We start from the raw sequence: 20739 nt of genomic DNA on the forward strand, positions 1-20739 counted from the left end.
TGCATAAGGGTCTGAGTGGTTCTGTGAGTGAGTACATGACTGAGTGGGTCTGTGAGTGTGTGTAAGTGGGAGAAAGAGATTGAAAGATAGAGCGAAAGAGAGTGAGAAGGAGAGCTACAAAGAGTTTTTTAGGCTTTGATGAATGATATACTTAGAATGAGATATTTCTGTACAAATTGAAAAGAGGGGGTGGGCACCCCGAGATAGGTGCCCTCGGGTAGGTTGCTCCCCCGCCGCTGCAGCTCCACCTGCCCTGACCCCTGCCGCCTGTGTGTAGGTCCTGACTCCACTCTGCGCCTGCTTCCAGTCTGCTGCTCTCTCTCCTGTCGCTGTTCTCCATCTGGCTGCCTTTCTCATCCTGTTGCCTTTCTCTCCTGACTCCTTCTTCATCTTGTTGCCTTTTCTCTCGTGATTCCTTTCACTTATTGTTTTCTCTCTTGCTGCCTTGCTGACTTACGATCTTGTTGCCTTTCCATCTGGTGCCTTTTTCTCTCCTGACTCCTTCTCCATCCTGTTGCCTTTTCTCTCGTGATCCCTTTTCCATATCGTTTTTCTCTCTTGCTGACTTACGATCTTGTTGCCTTTCTCTCTTGACTCCTCTCCATCTTTTTTCGCCCCTATTGCCTTTCCTTCTTAATTCCTTTTCTTGAAGCCGTTTTTTCCTCTAGTTGCCTTCCCGCTCTCCCGCCGCTGCCCCCGTGCGGCCCCGCCCCCCGCGGCCATTCGCTGCCCTCGCTCCCGCCCCCCAGCTGACCCCTCCTCCCCCCTTACCTCTTATGGCGGCCGCTGGCGCGCCTAAGGCAAGTCCGTCTGCGCCCGTCCGCGCCTGGACCGCGCCCAGCACCAGACCCCCTGGCCCCCACAGCACCCAAACCCCCCATCTCAGATACGACGCCACCTCCCTCTACGCACTCAACCCCGGGCAAACCCCCAACTGCTACCAGGCCAGCCCCAAACGCACTCATGGACCCTTCGCCTGTCAAGCCTGCAAGTATACCTTCCACTGAGCCTGCTGTCCCTCCTCCAGCCTGCGCACCAACAACCACCTCAAGTGCATCCTCCTCAAAACACGCTCCATCCACAGGCACGCTATCGAGCTATGGGACCTCCTGGACACTACGGCTCCTGACGTCGCCTTCGTCACAGAAACCTGGATGAACACCTCCTCAGCTCCCAACATCGCCATAGCCATGCCCGACGGCTACAAGATCGCCCGGAAAGACCGTGCAAACCAAATCGGGGGAGGAATCGCCATCATCTACAAAAACTCCATCAACATCACGACCACCACCGAAGACACCCCCCTTGCCGCCGAACACATGCACTTCCAGATCCACACCGACCCTAGGACCACCCTCAGAGGTACTCTCGTCTACAGGCCCCCTGGCCCACGCGCCCTTTTCAGCGAATCCATCACTGACTTCATCACCCTGCACGCCCTAGCCTCACCAGACTACATCCTCCTCGGGGACCTGAACTTCCACCTGGAGAAGAACAACGACACCAACACCGCCATCCTGCTCGACAACCTCGCCAACATCGGACTCAAGCAACTGGTGAACACCCCCACCTACTCCGCTGGCCACCCGCTCGACCCCATCTTTTCCGCCTGCAACCACATATCCTTCAGCCACTCCTCTGAGCTACTCTGGACCGACCACAGATGCGTCCACTTCACCTTCAAATGTGAGACCCACCACCTTCGCACACAACAAATCCCCCGCAGACCCTGGAACAAGATCTTCACAGAACAGCTACTCGCAACTCTAAACCACAACCAACCAGCCATCACCACCGACGCCAACAACGCAGCCCTCAGCCTCACACAGTGGATCACCAACTGTGCCGACGACCTCGCCCCTCTCAGGAGCCACCCAAGAGAGAACAACATCAGGAAACCCCTGTGGTTCACTGAAGCCCTCAAGGATTCAAGAAATCCTGCCGTACCTTCGAAAAAACCTGGCGCAAAGAACATACCGCAGAAAACATGTCAGCCCTCAAGATCGCCACCCGCGAACACCACCAGCTGATCCTCTCCACCAAAAGGGCATCTTTCAAAGAGAGACTTGACAACAACACCCACAACAGCAAGGAACTCTTCAACATTGTCAGAGAGCTCTCCAACCCCAACGCCAGCTCCAACACCATCACGCCCTTACAAGAACTCTGCAACTCCCTCGCTACTTTCTTCCATCGAAAGATCACCGACCTACACAACAGCTTCGGACCCCAAACCCCGCCACCCACCACTGAACCAACAGCCCCAGCCACTACCCTCAACGCCTGGACCCCTGTCAGCACAGAAGAGACCAGAACCACCATGAACACCATCCACTCTGGCTCCCCATCGGAGCCATGCCCCCATCACATCTTCAACAAAGCTGACGCCATCATCGCCCCCTATCTCCAAAGCATCATCAACAGCTCGTTCGCATCTGCCACCTTCCCCGAGAGCTGGAAACACACGGAAGTCAACGCTCTCCTGAAAAAACCCACGGCTGACCACAACGACCTGAAGAACTTTCGCCCCATCTCGCTTCTCCCCTTCCCGGCCAAGGTCATCAAGAAGGCCGTCAACAAGCAACTGACCAACTTCCTTGAAGACAACAACCTGCTCGACCCCTCCCGATCAGGTTTCCGTACCAACCACAGCACGGAAACCGCCCTCATCGCAGTCACCGACGACATCAGAACCCTGATGGACAAAGGAGAAACTACCGCCCTCATCCTCCTGGACCTCTCGGCTGCCTTCGACGCTGTATGCCATCGCACCCTAATAACCCACCTCCGCTCCACTGGAATCCAAGGACAGGCCCTAGACTGGATCATCTCGTTCCTCTCTGACCGAACCCAAAGAGTCTATCTCCCGCCCTTCCGCTCAGAACCCACCGAGATCATCTGCGGGGTTCCACAAGGCTCCTCGCTCAGCCCTACCCTCTTCAATATCTACATGAGCCCCCTCGCGAACATCGCCCGCAAACACAACATCAACATTATCTCCTACGTTGACAACACACAGCTGATACTCTCCCTCACCAAAGACCGAGCCACCGCCAAAGCCAACCTGCGTGATGGAATGAAAGACGTCGCAGAATGGATGAAGCTCAGCCGCCTGAAGCTGAACTCTGACAAGACGGAGGTCCTCATCCTCGGGCACTCCCCGTCTGCCTGGAACGACTCATGGTGGCCTACGACACTGGGCAGCGCACCAACCCCTTTAGACCACGCTCGCAACCTCGGACTCATCCTGGACCCCCTCCTCACAATGACCAAGCAAATCAACGCCGTCTCGTCCTCCTGCTTCTACACCCTTCGCATGCTCCGAAAGATCTTCCGCTGGATCCCCACCGATATTAGAAAAACTGTTACCCACGCCCTCGTCACAAGCCGCCTGGATTACGGAAACACCCTATACGCAGGAACCACCACCAAGCTACAGAATCGTCTTCAGCGAATACAGAACGCCTCCGCACGCCTCATCCTAGACATACCGCGCCACAGCCCCATATCCGCCCACCTGAAGCACCTGCACTGGCTGCCCGTCAACAAAAGGATCACCTTCAGGCTCCTCACCCAAGCACACAAAGCCCTCCACAATAAGGGCCCCGAATACCTCAGCAGACGCCTCTCGTTGTACACGCCCGCCCGCTCCGCTCATCCAGCCTTGCTCTCGCCACCGTCCCTCGCATCCGCAGAACCACCGCTGGAGGCAAATCCTTCTCCTACCTGGCGGCCAAGACATGGAACTCCCTCCCCGTTCACCTTAGAACTACCCAGGAACCCCTCGCCTTCAGGAGACGCCTCAAGACTTGGCTCTTTGAGCTGCAGTACCCCCCCCCCCCCCCAGCGCCTTGAGACCCTCACGGGTGAGTAGCGCGCTCTATAAATGCCTTGATTGATTGATATAGCAGGGGCTGGCCGTGGGGGATGGTGATCCCAAGGCCCATCTGTGGCTCCTCGAAAGGGGTCTTACGCGCCCCCCCCTCTTCCAACAAGCATTACCCCAGGGAGGTGGTGGTCCCCAGGGCTGAAGGAGTCTGAAACGGACCCGCTATAATTCTTTTTATTATAGCCCCGGGGAGGTAGTGATCTCCGGGGCTGCAGGGGGCATGCAGACACCCCCACACTCTATTTAAATATAGCCCCTAGGGAGGTGGTGGTCCCAGGGGTGGGGGGGGCATGCAGCTCCCCGCATTGATTTTGATTAAAGCCCTGGGGAGGTGGTGGTCCCATGGGCTATGGGGGGGCCAGGTGCTCCCCCCACATTATATTAAGACATGTGCCCGGGATGTGCCGGGGCTTCGGCCAGCTGGGTGGCCCCCGCACACATAATAGTTTAAGCCCTGAGGAGGTGGCAGTCCCCGGGGCTGCAGGGGGGCGAGTGGCCCACCTCGCATTAAAGAGGCTTCTAGATGCTTCGGAATTAAGAAGCCTGGGAGCCCATGCTTTGGTTTTTATTAAATTTGTCCCAAACAAAAATGCAAAATAAAGAAAGGAGGCTGGTTAGTAATACTGTAACCCTCTTGCCTTGGTCCTGGGGTCCTTCTGGGACCAGCCAGGGCTAAAAAGTATTTTTTTTTATTGGCAAAATCCACTGATGGAGCCACAGATTTTGCGGAGAATTTTTAACAAAAGCATTAAATTAAATAAAAATTAGAAGGCCTTGTGAACCCCCCTCTGGGCTCCAGGGACCTCTTCCTCCCTGGAGCTATACTTTATAATTATACGAGTGGCTGCGTGGACCCCCCCCAGGCTCCAGGAACTACCCCCTCCCCGGATCTAGATAATGGAAAATGATTGGGGGGGGCACCACCTCTACGAGGCTAGAATCAAATTTAAAGAGGCATTTACATTTTTAAAATAATGTACCCTAAGGTAACTATAACTTGCGCCCACGCCATGTACTGTTAATTAACCCAGATACTGCACCACTCATGACATCTTTTATAACATCATTGATAATATCACTGCAACATTTGCATTAACATTATTGATGAGAAAACTGTGCATGGTGGGGGCAGTTACCTTAGGGCACAAGTAAGAGTTACTTCAAATAACTATAACTTTAATCCCTGTACCCTTTGTTTTTTTTAAGTGAGTTTCTGTGTTTTTTTAATTCTGTTTCCTAACTATAACATCCCTGTAACCTTTTTTTTGTTTTGACTCTATCTATCTACCTATGTATCTATCTATGTATCTATCTATGTATCTATCTATCTATCTATCTATCTATCTATCTATCTCTCTCTCTCTCTATATATATATATATATATATATATATATATATGAGATATATATATATATATATGGAATTGCGTTAAGTGGAGTGACAGTGTGGAGTAGCATATAGTGCAGTGGCATCGATTGGAATAGCATACAATGTCATTGTGTACAGTGGTGAATTGTAGAGTGGAGAACCGTAGAGGGTAATATTGTAGCATGGAGTGGCGTAGAATGGAATAGCTTAGAGTGGAGTGGCATACGGTGAAGTGGAGTGTTGTAGAGTGGAGTGCCATATAGTGGGACTGCGTAGAGTGGAATAGTGTAGAGTGAAGTGGCGTAGAGTGAACTGGCTAGAGTAGAGTGTAGCGGCATAGAGTCAAATGATGTAGAGTGGAGTGCTGTGGGATGATGTAGAGTGGGTTTGAATAGAGAAGAGTGGCATAGAGTGGAGTTGCGTATGGTTAGTAGAGTGTAGTTTAAAGAGACATAGCATGAAAGTGTTGATGAAATTAGGCAGGAATGTAGATTATGGGTCGGAATTGGGTAACTTTTGGTATTTTTCTCATGTTGTTGGCTGCCAGTCTGGACGCTCGCTCCTGTGGGAGTCTGATTCCTAGAGTGGATTGTCCCAAGGAAAAAAACACTCTTTGGGCAAATCAGAAGGCTTTATTTCTTAAAACTGTGTTTGAAGGAGTCTTGCAAGAGCACCTCAGATCATCTGTGCAGATATTCAAATATTCCTTAACCTTAATTTCCCAAAACCTGCTGAATTTAACACCAAATCATAGAAAATACACTGCGGACCAACATCTAGCTTTCTCCCAAATCTGGTGTAATTCTATTCAGCAGTTTTTGCGGTAGTGCTGCCTAAGAAAGTGTATGGAAAATGCATAGGGATTCTGTGCTTTAGGGCCCCCCTTTTTTGCCCAAAAAAAGGGTTTGGGGAGATTTGTCAAATGTTGCCAAAACCTACGTGATAAAGGTGCTGCATTGTAATGGAAATGTGGTAATGGCTCAAATACGAAGGAATTCCCAGAGAAATTACCCCGAAATCCTAGCTCAGGTTTGGAAGGCAATTCCAGACTAAGGTTTGTAATAATATTTGGGTGCAGGGTAACAAAATCTCCTGCCATTGACTGCTCTCTGCTGGGGCAGACAGGGTTAGGGTTGGACATTTTTTATGATTTTTGTAGTGCTTTCTGATGTTCTCTTCCTTTTCTTTTTCAGGCTCCTCCTTGGTGGTTCCTCTTTTGAGCCCTACACTACTTTTCCAGCGACTTCTCAGCATTACTCTCTCCTTGATGTCATCCTACCTACTTCTCAGCAGAGGGTATTTTTTCATTTACTTGTTATGTGCACTTGTCTTCCACTTGTTTCATCTTGGGAAGCACGGCCAAAAAATGCAAAATTAAAGTGCTCCGAAACTTGTTTACAAAAGCATTCAATAAAGAATCAATACATCACCTACAAATAACAGGGTTCCTAAAATGCATGTGCTAAAACATTTTGAGCTCATTAGTAGATTGCTTCTGAAACTGATGTTTGTATTGACTTCAGAAATTTACTGCTTACATTAAAGTAAATAACCTATTTTAGATACCCCTCTACTCTATGATTAATAGTGAAAGAGTAAATTCATCGAAAGTCGTTTGGTTGCGTCGATGATATATATTTTACATTGAAATGTTATGCCCTGGTCTATCATTAAATACGAAATCTTCCATGTAGACTTCAAATCATTTATTGTTCTTTGACAAGTTCTAGAGCCCTTTGTTCCATAAGATGATGCAGGTGGCCTTATGCATCAAAGTAGGAACACATCATAAACATCTGAAGGGTGGCTGAGGGATAGGAGATAAGTGGATTTGTTAAAATGAGATGTTTGCATAATATGGGGTAATTTAGAGCTTGGCGACAGTGAACTGTGGTGCAAACGTGATGGAGTACCTTGTCTGCCAAATTGATGGTCCATCTGCCTCATTCATTTAGGTATGGGTGGACCATCAGCTTTCCATCAACAGAAAGCTACCTCTGACTGCCCACGGGAATGGAAGCAGTGAAAGCAAAGCCATCACAGTGCCCACTCCATCTAGAGTGGACAATGTAATTTGAATTTTTTCTGTCTGTCATGACCAGGTGAGAAACAGGAAAAAAGACTCCCAAACCCTAGCGGAATAATCCAAGAATGTGGGAGTCATTAGCTTTTTTAAAACTTTTTAAAAAACACAAAAAAAGATTTGACGTTGCGTAAACTGCAGCCATCCAAACCTTTTGTACCTTGAAGGGAAGCACCATGGAAACAGTTCCCTTCAAAATACAGAGATGACCACTGGGCTCACAGTTATCTGTCAATAAAATGTGCTACCGTCCATCAGGGTGGCGGATGTTAAGTCCTCTGCCACTATGATGGATGGTAAACCATCATCCAGGGGTTAAATATGACCCAGTGACTTTTAGAGGGATGACCCAAGCAAGGAAACTGACAAATCAGATTTGTAGAATTTTGTATGTCACCTGTTGTTAAGCATTTAGCTTGGTTTCGGGGTGACAGACTGTAAGCTTGATGATATATGATAGATGTGGGATCAGAAATAGCCATCTGCTTCTGTATTTAAAGTGATATATTCACTGTCTTACTAGTATACTTTATTTCTTCTTCCCTATCTTTCCTAATCACTATTCTTACTATATATGAGGTGCTTCATCATCTTCGAGACCGATGTGGGAGCAGAACTATACCCCAGTACCCAGGACACCCTAAAACACCAACTCACCCACAATTCATCTCAGGTGTTTTTACCCCAAGTTGATCTTGCACAAAAATGCACCCTCAGAACATCAATTTAACATTGGCAAGGAGCAAAATAAATCATAAAAACCACGCAAAAACTGCATTCTAGGTCAGGGGAAAAGTTAAAAGGTTTTATTACAATAAATTCTCAAAAACGAACGCTGCAAGGGCTCAAAGGCAGAGTTATACAGAGCAATAAAAATCCGAAAAAATCCACGTCCCGGATGAGCAGGAAAATTATAAGAAAGTCAAACAGCATTCGTAGTAAAACGTTCCAAAATTCTGTCCCGTCCCCAAGAATCAAGGGTTTTCTATACACATTTCTTGTATAACAAATTAGGAGAAGTGCACCTTTATCGTGGCATAATCACAAATAACTTTCTGGGCGAATCAGAAAATTACATGTCACTGTCTAAGTACCATCCCAAAAGCATCCAGCATCTTCCGTGTTATTTCTTTTCAGATACGTTGATACTAATATGCAACATTTGAACAATGACAATGCACAAATTAATAAGACTAGACTCAGCAAATGATCTACAGCAGCAAGGCTGTGGGTACTTGCAACAGTTAGGAAGGCTAGAAAGTTAATTCAGAGCACAACAGTTCTGAAGAGCTTTAAGAGAAGATGTGAAGGGGGACAAGTTGGGAGGGGTTGAATAAAGGAGGGGTGAACGATAGCAGAACAGCATCTGTTTTTATTCAAGATGCAGTTATCATGGAAATGTGGCACAACTAAATTACGTTAATAGACACACCTCTGCTCAACATATTGAACTTGTTTCAACTGTAACCATAATAAATTAGCATTTGCAAATTGAATCCAACAAAAATCATTATTATTTTTCCATAAAAATATAAACCCAGAAAAACACTTCTACCCAGGCACACAGCTGTTCTACTGCACCAATTACAATGTGTAAAAAACCTTCCTTTAAAAAAGAAATGAGGGCCAGCACACAGTGTGGATAGAATCACCTCAACAACCATTTCTCATGTTGACATACATGTAGGTTTATTACCAAGGTCAAAACAAAGTCAGAATGGAGGTTTAGAAGAGTTCAAGGATGAAAGATAATGAGATCCTTCGTGATAACAATTTCTGCTAACGAAACATTGCGATCCCCATCTACCTTCCTTGTCATATCCTTATATATTTGAAAAAATAGCAAGCAGCAAAGCATTGGATTTGATCAGGTAAAACAAATAAACATGAGGTAGGGCGTAAAGAATGCATATTTGTGAATTTTAAACATGGCAGCTATTGAAAACCAGACCAGGTAATGTGAACATTATAGACAATCATCAATAATATTCTGTGAATAGCTGTAGTCCATCTAGTAACATTATAGCTAGCTGTCTAGGAGTGAACCTCCTTGAAATTCAGTTCTTGTAGCAGAGCGTCACAGATTCCTGCTAGACCTTACTGAAATCACTAGCAATTTTACTTGACAGTGAGCATAGCTTTGAAGATGTTCAATGGAGCCACTGACTAAAAGAATACACTAAGGGTTTTAAGTCTTTTCTTGCTAGACCTAAGAGAATAAACAATAAACTGACTGTGTACAAGTAAATCCCCACTACCTTGGAAATAGTTTATGTTTACATCCTTTCTTCATCTGGAGATTTGGGAGAGGGAAGGAGAACGAGAATGAGAACAGACCTCCTGATTCATGTGTAAAGGTAAAATAAAGCTTTGAGATAAACAAACTAAAGGAGAAAACATGTAATTGATCAGTAGCCAAGAGCAGTTTTGGAAGAGGTCATGGGAGGGGCCCTTGCTCTCTCTCAGTCCAGGCCAAGGTAATTACGAATAGAAAATCATCTAAGTACTTAATAAATGCTCACCATTTGCATTTTGACAGAGGTTGAAAAGGAGTGTAGTATACCTTTTTAGCATCAGAAGAAGGTGCCTAAAATGGCTCAAACCCTGCAATGAAATCAAACTTTAAATTACACAAAAGGCAGGAAGCAACTTTTCTCACAGGGATAATTGACACCAGGATCCAGAAGGACATCTTCTACACCTAATGAATGCATGAAGTCGAAACCCTCAAAGCCAACTGACACTTGAAAGATGTCAGAAGGCTTTGAAGATAATAGTCATAAAGCACGGGACTAACATCTCTGAGAGTGCACCAGAATGGAAAGAATGGCCAAATGTTCTCATATGACTGTAGTATAAAGGAACAATGGATTCCCTGAACTGCCAGTGATAAAGAACGGGATAGCCATTAATACTTTAATCCTACTCTTTCAGCCTCCTGAGAATGTATTTTTTCTTACAATTGGGGAGGTGGTTTAGCCAGTCAACATGCTTATGGGGGTTCCCTTGGCCACTTTTCTTCTGTGGGTGTAGGTTTCACTTGTCACAGAAAAAAAGACAAACAGCCCTGGGGCATGGTGAAGCAAAGAGAGACTGAAATTAGGAATACCTACTACTATCTTATACTGCAACTCACTATGCACGCACACACACATCCACCCACACGGCCTACGAACATACAGGGCCGTCCATCTATTCTGACTGCAAAACCAGCAACCAATCAGAATACCTTGAAACAGAGCTAATTGGGTGAAGCATGATTAATGAAATACACGTGACACTTCCTGTTTTTCCAGCTTCTTGATTGCCTTTACTTAATTTAAATCAGCTACAATTTGTCATTGTGTATATGCCACTTAGGTAAGCTACTGAATGGCTGGGCCTTCATGGACTTCAGTGAAGGTTAACAAGCTCTGTGGATTAACTTCATCTGGTTGCAGTTAAAGGGCCTGTACAGTGGGAAGAAGGAGTTAATTGTCAGGCAAATAACCCCTCTCAGAACTGTGTCCATTACTGATAAGAGAAATGGATGATCTGTTTGAGAATCTGCATGTAGGGAAATACATGTTCTCCACTCTTCTGTTCAATGCCTCAAGTGCATTCCTCATGCCTATTGCTATTGACTTTTGCTCTAGTGTGGCGTGTCATGAACAGGATTTCTGTTGGTGGGAACCAAATTTATGAAGCGCCAAAAAATGGCTAACATGTCCACCCAGTTGGAAGAACAGGCATCTCCTTTTATTGAGCATTTGACCTGATTTGTGTGTGTTCCCTAATTAGCCTCCATCCCTGTGATTTGCACTAGTATTAAGAACTTGCAGTGGTAAATGAGCTATGGTACACCTTGTTCAAATTTTCTGTAACTAGTTAGAAGTGTTGGTTGCACAGAACTTGGGACACTAGAACCCAAGTCACAAGATTCTGCAAACTTCCAAGCCACTGATGAGAGATGACACACTAAAAGACACAAATGCAGTCTTGTCAAAGGAAATACAAAGGTGGAAGCCACCTCCCTTTGCACGTATCTAATCACCAGCTGACACCTCCAGAAACTAATGAAGGAAGGAGTAGCAACATTGAAGCTTCGATTGTTGTGCTCCTGTTACAGAAGAACACAACTTGCATCTCCTTTGAATATCTCCTCAAGAAATGGGGTGATTGAGAGGTGGGTAAAGCACAACCTTAATTCGATAATTAGAAGAACATGTGCCTGGATGGGGTTGTATAGTGTGTCCATGTAGTCCCTAGAAAGAGAAAGAGAATGTATATATTCATTACATTATTGATGGGTAGATCATTTCAGAATCCAAGCTCTGGAAACAAGAAGTTTATCCAACTGATTTTCTGTTCATGGCTTCTGGTCATGTCCACCAGAATTTTTCAAGATGAACAGAGTAGACTGATGTTTCTTAAAGGATGAGAGTTTGGAAATGTCAATCCTGCTGTTAGCCATAGAGGATTTTATACACCAGGGCAATACTTTCAAATCTGATCTGTTCATCTCCCTTAAGCTAGTGCAATAATCTGCCACCCTGAGGAGTAAGGTTGTATAGACTAAGGGCCTGTCTTGCCAGATCCCTAAATTTGTCGACCAGTTTTAATTTGTTAATAAGATATGTAGACATTGTTATTAAAACTGTTGGAATACCCCCACCCTGACTTGACTACAGCTTTAACTACAATATGAATATACTAGACTTTCGTAGTCAAGATAAAATATATGTAACATGCTATCCACTTCAATGTCCAATTTGACTACAAGATTTGTGACTACACCTAGTGGGACAATGGATTGGCCAAGTAACGGTGGCATTGCTCCCCTGATAAATTAGTCTGCAAACATGCTTTTGAGACCAAATAGGACACTTTATTTGGCACCCTCTAATGTAACCAGCTGTAGTTAATACATTGGGTAATTTGAGTCAGGCATTCTATGAGAGTATCATACCGAGTGCTTCAGCAGTTGACATTGACCAGGAACTTAGTTTTGTTAGTATTTGATTGAAAGGACAGACTCCTACACCTGATGAGACTGAAGAATGGCCAGGGGCGAACTTTTAATAAAACTGATGAAAGGGCTGAGCTCCGTGGAACTCCGCAACTCAGTTCTGTTGATCAGTCAGTGTTTGACTGTTTAACTGTGCTCTAATAATAGCCAGTGGAACCAAGATAACTTAGTACCTGTTATATACCCATTACTTCATTCAGTTGGTTCAGTAAAACTTCAGGAATCACTGTGTTGAATGGTGCAGAGAGTTCTAACAGCATCAGCAGGGCTATGTCTCCATTGTCTGTGGTCATCCAAATAGACGCAACTATGTTCCAAGCCGAAGAATCAATTTTGTGAATAGATCAGAAAACTGATGGTACCTCATCAAGAAGCCCTTCCTTTTGGTCAGGCATATCAGATCTTACTCATAATGCTTAAGCCTGTGATGGTTCTATAGTTGTGTTCATCTTTCATTTCACGGTGTACCTTTTCAGGTAGAGCTATTACAATCCTTAAAAATAAGTGGGACATCCCGTGCTGTATGTGGACATGTCATATGGTATTATTACTTTCAACAAAGCTAGGGTATAATTTGGAGTTCGAAGGCACTGAAAATCATCAGATTTCTGGAGGAAATCCTATACTTAGAGGACACTCCACCAGTTAAGTGTCCTCCACTGTAAGGATATTTTTGTGGAAGAAATTCTGCTGTGGATTTTACTCTGCATTCGATTTACCTTTGGAACCTTGAAGGTTTTTTTGTTGCTGCAAAACGCTAAATAAGGTGTCTTTCTGATAGAGAATTCTAACCATAGATTCTTCACCTTGTGAATTTCCCTAGGCACCAGGCTTGATCGGGTTATTTTTGATAGTCATTCCCCTGCACATCCATTGGTGGTGCTGGTTATCTCCCATTGGATCCCCCACCTCAGGATGTGACATTGAGGCCACTACATCTGCTCCACCTCCACACACTAACTCCAGTTCCTTTCTTCCCACTCCTTCTGATGTGCAGCTGGTGCTCCACTCAATCCTGTAAAACTGACTGATTATTCTATCCCTCAACATTTAGCAGCGTGCAAGGGACCTAACCCCTCAGAAACAGGGTTGAAACCTTAGAAAGAAAACAACTGATATATGTTGGCAGCAGACACCCATGATATCAGTGATCTGATAGAGATATGTAGCTGCAGATTCCTTACCTTACAATTATCCCCAGGCATCAGACTGGATCTGGAATTTTTTTGTGAGCATTACCCGTGCATGCCAGTAGGTGGCGTCTTTCAGCTCAACATGGCTCCGTCATTGTCTGCACCCGAAGTGACGTGTGCAATGCCTATATAGGCACCGCCTCAGTGCGTTGACGTTGGTTCTTTTCTTTCCTCAACAGTCAGCACAAATCCAGAGAAGAGCTTTTGGACTTACCTTTTTCAACCCTTTTGTCGAAGATTTTTCAGATGGCTCGAGTCCAACCACTATCAATCAATCAATCAATCATTAAATTTATAAAGCGCGCTATGTACCCGTTAGGGTTTCGAGGCGCTTGGGGGGTGGGGGAAGAGGGTGGGGTTTCGCAGCTATCGTTCGAAGAGCCATGTCTTGAGGAGTCTCCTGAAGGTGAGGAGGTCCTGGGTCTGGCGTAGTGAGGTCGGGAGTGAGTTCCAGGTCTTGGCGGCGAGGTTCGGAGAAGGATCTGCCGCCAGAGGTCTTTCCCTGGATTCGGGGGACGATGGCAAGGGCAAGGTTGGCAGAGCGTAGTTGGCGTGAGGGAACGTAGAAGTTGAGTCTGGTGTTCAGGTAGGTGGGTCCGGTGTCGTGTAGTGCCTTGTGTGCGTGGGTGAGGAGTTTAAAGGTGATCCTTTTGTCCACGGGGAGCCAGTGGAGGTCCTTCAGGTGGTGGGAGATGTGACATCGGCGGGGTATGTCAAGGATCAGGCGGGCGGATGCGTTCTGGATGCGTTGGAGTCATTTGATGTCTTTTGTTGGGATGCCTGTGTAGAGTGCGTTGCCGTAGTCGAGTCTGCTACTGACGAGGGCTTGGGTCACCATCTTTCTGGTTCCTGTTGGAATCCACTTGAAGATCCTGCGGAGCATGCGGAGGGTGTTAAAACAGGAAGAGGAGACAGCGTTGACCTGTTTGGACATGGTGAGAGCAGAGTCGAGGATGAAGCCGAGGTTTCGCGCATGGCTGGCTGGGGTGGGTGGGGGGCCCAGGGCGGTGGGCCACCAAGAGTCGTTCCAGGCCGAGGGGGTGCGACCAAGGATGAGGACTTCCGTCTTGTCGGAGTTAAGTTTCAGGCGGCTGTTGCTCATCCATTCGGCGATGGATTTCAGTCCCTCATGGAGGTTGGCTTTGGCGGTGAGAGGATCTTTGGTCAGGGAGAGGATGAGCTGGGTGTCGTCGGCGTAGGAGAGGATGCTGAGGTTGTGCTGGCGGGCCAGTTGTGCGAGGGGGGCCATGTAGACGTTGAACAGCGTTGGGCTTAGTGAGGAGCCTTGGGGGACGCCGCAGATGAGGTTGGTGGCTTCGGAGCGGAAGGGTGAGAGTCGGACTCTCTGGGTTCTGCCAGAGAGAAAAGAGGCGATCCAGTTGAGGGCTTTGTCTTGGATACCGGCTTCGTGGAGGCGATTTAGTAGGGTGCGGTGGCAGGTAGCGGAGAGGTCTAGGAGGATGAGGGCTGAGGTTTCGCCGTTGTCCATTTGTTGTCTGATGTCATCTGTGGCGGCGAGGAGTGCAGTCTCTGTGCTGTCGTTGCATCTGAAACCGGATTGGGAAGGGTCTAGGATGGAGTTGTCTTCGAGGTAGTGGGAGAGCTGTGCGTTGACGATCTTCTCGATGACTTTTGCTGGGAAAGGGAGGAGGGAGATCGGTCGGAAGTTTTTGAGGTCGTTGAGGTCAGCCTTAGGTTTCTTGAGGAGGGGTTGGATTTCTGCGTGCTTCCAGCTGTCCGGGAAGGTAGCGGTGTTGAAGGAAAGGTTGATGATCTTGCGGAGTTTGGGGGCGATGGTGACGTCGGCTTTGTTGAAAACGTGATGTGGGCAGGGGTCAGAGGGAGATCCTGAGTGGATGGAGTTCATGGTCTTTAGGGTTTCGGCGTCGTCTACTTGGGTTTCCGGTGGTGATGCGGTCGGCGTGGGAGGAGTTGTTGGGTGTGGGGTCTGGCGGAGGTGTGGTGTTGAAGCTGTCGTGGATGGCTGCGATTTTCTGGTAGAAGAAGGTGGAGAGGTCGTCGCAGAGTTTCTGGGATGGAGGGACGTCGTTGGCGTTGGGGTTGGAGAGTTCCTTCACGATGCAGAAGAGTTCCTTGCAGTCGTGAGCGTTGTTGTTAAGGCGTAGTGTGAAGTGGGAGCGTTTGGCGAGTCGGATCAGTTGGTGGTGTTCGCGTTGGCTTCCTTGAGGGTAGCAAGGTTGTCGGGTGTGCGCTCGAGGATCCATTTCTTCTTGAGTTTCTGGCAGGTGCGTTTGGAGGTGGTTAGTTCATCTGTGAACCAGGCTGGTTTTTTCTTTTCTTGGTTGACGGTGGGTCTCTTGAGTGGTGCTAGGATGTTGGCGCAGTTGAGGATCCATTGTTGGAGGTTGATAGCGGCGGAGTCCGGGTCGGTAGGGTCTGGTGGTGGGTTTTTGGCGAGGGTGCTGGCTAGTTGTTCTTCGGTGACTTTTCCCCAACGGCAGTGAGGCGGTAGAGGGGTGCGGTGGTGTTCGGTGTTTTTCTTGAACGTGAAGTGGACGCAGTGGTGGTCGGTCCAGTGGAGTTCGGAGGTGTGGCTGAATGAGATGTGGTTGCTTGCAGTGAAGAGTGGGTCAAGGGTGTGGCCGGCGATGTGGGTGGGTGTTGACCAGTTGACGGAGTCCGAGGTTGGAGAGGTTGGTGGTGAGTGATGCGGTGTTGGCGTCATTGTTGTTCTCCAGGTGGAAGTTAAGGTCTCCCAGGAGGATGTAGTCTGAAGAGGCGAGGGCGTGGGTGCTTGCGAGGTCGGAGATGGTGTAGCTGAAGGGGGCTCTTGGTCCTGGAGGACGGTATATGAGGGTTCCTCTGAGGGTAGTGTTGGGGTCCGTGTGAATCTGGAAGTGGAGGTGTTCGGCTGTCTTGAGGGTGTCGTCCGTGTGGGTGTGGATCTTGAGGGTAGATTTGTGGGCGATGGCTATTCCTCCGCCGATTCCGTTGGTGCGATCTCTTCTGGTGATCTTGTAGCCGTCAGGGATGGCGATCGCGATGTCTGGGGCCGAGGAGTCGTTCCACCAGGTTTCGGTTAGGAAGGCTACGTCTGGGGCGGCGGTGTCGAGCAGGTCCCAGAGCTCAATGGCGTGCTTTCGTGCGGAGCGTGTGTTGAGGAGGATGCAGTGCAGGTGGTTTGTGTTGGTTGTTGCTGGCTTCGTTGTTCTGTTGCAGGTGAAGTTGCAGGTGCGGCAGGAAAAAGGTCCTTTGGTGTGCTTCGGGGTGGCCTGGAAGCATTCTGTGGAGGGGCCAGGGTTGAGGGCGCGGAGTTCGCTGGCCGAGTATCGAAGGCTGGGGGTGCGGGAGGTGGGAGGGAGCGGCGAATGGGGGCGCGAAGGCAGCGGGGCCGCAGGGAGGCAGCGGCAAGGGGGAGCGCCCAAGGGGCGAAAAACCAGCAAAGAACAAGGCAAAAACAGTAAGGCAAAAGTACAAAAACAGTCACAAATTACAATGATGGCACAAATTCCAATCGGGGTACAGCAGTCAGAAGGGGCACAAAGGGGGCAGAAGCGCAAGGAGGCAAGGCGCTGAAATAGTCGAAACAAACACTTACAGAACGGCGAAAAAGCGGCACTCGGGTCTGATGAGTCTTACCAGGGCCTCGAACACGCTAGCAGCAGCGTGGGCGGGGGTCAGGGATACGAGACAGCAAGGTGGTGCTGCGGACGTGGGGGCGAGCTCTAGACCTAAATCAGGTCAGAGGTCGCTCACTCGCGACGGGCAGCACCAGCCATTAAGAAGGGAGGGGGGAGGGAGGAGCAGCTGGGAGGCGGGAGGGAGCGGCGAATGGGGGCGCGAGGGGGGCGGGGCCACAGGGAGGCAGCGGCAAGGAAGAGATCGGCAAGGGAGAGCGCCCAAGGGGCGAAAAACCAGCAAAGAACAAGGCAAAAACAGTAAGGCAAAAGTACAAAAACAGTCACTATGCCAAGACCTGTTTCAATGCTCACGCCAAGCACCGCAAGGCCTTGAGGGAGTGCTCCCTTGTAGGAAAGTACCATCTTGCCTGTCATGTTACCCCCATATTTCACTGTCTATATGTTGTTTTAGTTGTATGTGTCACTGGGACCCTGCCAGCCAGGGCCCCAGAGCTCATAAGTGTGCCCTGTATGTGTTACCTGTGTTATGACTAACTGTCTCACTGAGGATCTGCTATCCAGAACCTCAGTGGTTATGCTCTCTCATTTCTTTCCAAATTGTCACTAACAGGCTAGTGACCAATTTCACCAATTTAAATTGGCATACTGGAACACCCTTATAAATCCCTAGTATATGTTACTGAGGTACCCAGGGTATTGGGGTTCCAGGAGATCCCTATGGGCTGCAGCATTTCTTTTGCCACCCATAGGGAGCTCTGACAATTCTTACACAGGCCTGCCCTTGTAGCCTGAGTGAAATAACGTCCACGTTATTTCACAGCCATTTACCACTGCACTTAAGTAACTTATAAGTCACCTATATGTCTAACCTTTACCTGGTAAAGGTTGGGTGCTAAGTTACTTAGTGTGTGGGCACCCTGGCACTAGCCAAGGTGCTCCCACATTGTTCAGGGCAAATTCCCCGGACTTTGTGAGTGCGGGGACACAATTACACGCGTGCACTATACATATGTCACAACATATGTATAGCGTCACAATGGTAACTCCGAACATGGCCATGTAACATGTCTAAGATCATGGAATTGTCACCCCAGTGCCATTCTGGCATTTGGGAGACAATTCCATGATCCCCCGAGTCTCTAGCTCAGACCCGGGTACTGCCAAACTACCTTTCCCAGGGTTTCACTGCAGCTGCTGCCAACCCCTCAGACAGGTTTCTGCCCTCCTGGGGTCCAGCCAGGCTTGGCCCAGGAAGGCAGAACAAAGGACTTCCTCAGAGAGAGGGTGTTACACCCTCTCCCTTTGGAAAAAGGTGTTAGGGCTGGGGAGGAGTAGCCTCTCCCAGCCTCTGGAAATGCTTTCATGGGCACAGATGGTGCCCATTTCTGCATAAGCCAGTCTACACCGGTTCAGGGATCCCCCAGCCCTGCTCTGGCGCGAAACTGGACAAAGGAAAGGGGAGTGACCACTCCCCTGACCTGCACCTCCCCTAGGAGGTGCCCAGAGCTCCTCCAGTGTGCTCCAGACCTCTGCCATCTTGGAAACAGAGGTGCTGCTGGCACACTGGACTGCTCTGAGTGGCCAGTGCCAGCAGGTGACATCAGACTCCTTCTGATAGGCTCCTCCAGGTGTTGCTAGCCTATCCTCTCTCCTAGGTAGCCAAACCTCCTTTTCTGGCTATTTAGGGTCTCTGCTTTGGGGAATTCTTTAGATAACGAATGCAAGAGCTCATCAGAGTTCCTCTGCATCTCTCTCTTCACCTTCTGCCACGGAATCGACCGCTGACTGCTCTGGAAGCCTGCAAAACTGCAACAAAGTAGCAAAGACGACTACTGCGACCTTGTAACGCTGATCCGGACGCCTTCTCGACCGTTTTCCTGGTGGTGCATGCTGTGGGGGTAGTCTGCCTCCTCTCTGCACTAGAAGCTCCGAAGAAATCTCCTGTGGGTCGACGGAATCTTCCCCCTGCAACCGCAGGCACCAAAAGACTGCATCACCGGTCCTCTGGGTCTCCTCTCAGCACGACGAGCGAGGTCCCTTGAACTCAGCAACTCTGTCCAAGTGACTCCCACAGTCCAGTGACTCTTCAGTCCAAGTTTGGTGGAGGTAAGTCCTTGCCTCCCCACGCTAGACTGCATTGCTGGGTACCGCGTGATTTGCAGCTGCTCCGGCTCCTGTGCACTCTTCCAGGATTTCCTTTGTGCACTGCCAAGCCTGGGTCCCCGGCACTCTAACCTGCAGTGCACGACCTCCTGAGTTGTCCTCCGGCGTCGTGGGACCTTCCTTTGTGACTTCGGGTGAGCTCCGGTTCACTCCACTTCGTAGTGCCTGTTCCGGCACTTCTGCGGATGCTGCTTGCTTCTGAGTGGGCTCTTTGTCTTGCTGGACGCCCCCTCTGTCTCCTCACGCAATTGGCGACATCCTGGTCCCTCCTGGGCCACAGCAGCATCCAAAAACCCTAACTGCGACCCTTGCAGCTAGCAAGGCTTTTTTGCGGTCTTTCTGCACGGAAATACCTCTGCAAGCTTCTTCACGACGTGGGACATCCATCCTCCAAAGGGGAAGTCTCTAGCCCTTGTCGTTCTTGCAAAATCCACAGCTTCTACCATCCGGTGGCAGCTTCTTTGCACCCACAGCTGGCATTTCCTGGGCATCTGCCCACTCCCGACTTGATCGTGACTCTTGGACTTGGTCCCCTTGTTCCACAGGTACTCTCGTCAGGAAATCCATCGTTGTAGCATTGCTGGTGTTGGTCTTCCTTGCAGAATTCCCCTATCACGACTTCTGTGCTCTCTGGGCAACTTAGGTGCACTTTGCACCCACTTTTCAGGGTCTTGGGGTGGGCTATTTTTCTAACCCTCACTGTTTTCCTACAGTCCCAGCGACCCTCTACAAGGTCACATAGGTTTGGGGTCCATTCGTGATTCGCATTCCACTTCTAGAGTATATGGTTTGTGTTGCCGCTGTACCTATGTGTTCCCATTGCATTCTATTGTGACTATACATTGTTTGCACTGTTTTCTATTGCTATTACTGCATATTTTGGTATTGTGTACATATATCTTGTGTATATTTGCTATCCTCATACTGAGGGTACTCACTGAGATACTTTGGCATATTGTCATAAAAATAAAGAACCTTTATTTTTAGTATATCTGTGTATTGTGTTTTCTTATGATATTGTGCATATGACACCAGTGGTATAGTAGGAGCTTTACACGCCTCCTAGTTCAGCCTAAGCTGCTCTGCTAAGCTACCTTTTCTATCAGCCTAAGCTGCTAGACACCCCTCTACACTAATAAGGGATACCTGGACCTGGTGCAAGGTGTAAGTACCCCTTGGTACCTACTACAAGCCAGGCCAGCCTCCTACATCCCTCAAACGTCTTCCCACTCTACGTGTGATGCCGCAACAGTCTGGAGCCTTGTCTAGCAGAAGGTCCTGGGATCGGTCGTAGAGCCACTGCAAATGCTCGTCATCACACTCGAAGACATTCGGGTAAGTCCCACAAGCACAAGAAGAACAAGAAGTCGAAGAGGTCTTCTACTTTGCCCGGTCCGTCAAAGTCATCTGATGAGGGGAGAGAGTGTCGGCAT

General features: G+C 48.4%; 1 protein-coding gene across 2 annotated transcripts in view; it reads left to right on the forward strand.

Annotated features, from left to right (window-relative positions):
• PIGN (phosphatidylinositol glycan anchor biosynthesis class N) overlaps positions 1-20739 on the forward strand; it is a 988499-nt gene that overhangs the window by 689464 nt on the left and 278296 nt on the right. For both annotated transcript variants that reach the window (XM_069219499.1, XM_069219500.1), the window contains one exon: positions 6451-6553. In XM_069219499.1, the coding sequence (XP_069075600.1) occupies positions 6451-6553 (103 nt within the window). The remainder of the gene's footprint in view (positions 1-6450; positions 6554-20739) is intronic.

Source organism: Pleurodeles waltl, chromosome 2_2, assembly GCF_031143425.1.
Source record: "Pleurodeles waltl isolate 20211129_DDA chromosome 2_2, aPleWal1.hap1.20221129, whole genome shotgun sequence".
In the NCBI taxonomy this organism is placed as follows: Eukaryota; Metazoa; Chordata; class Amphibia; order Caudata; family Salamandridae; genus Pleurodeles; species Pleurodeles waltl.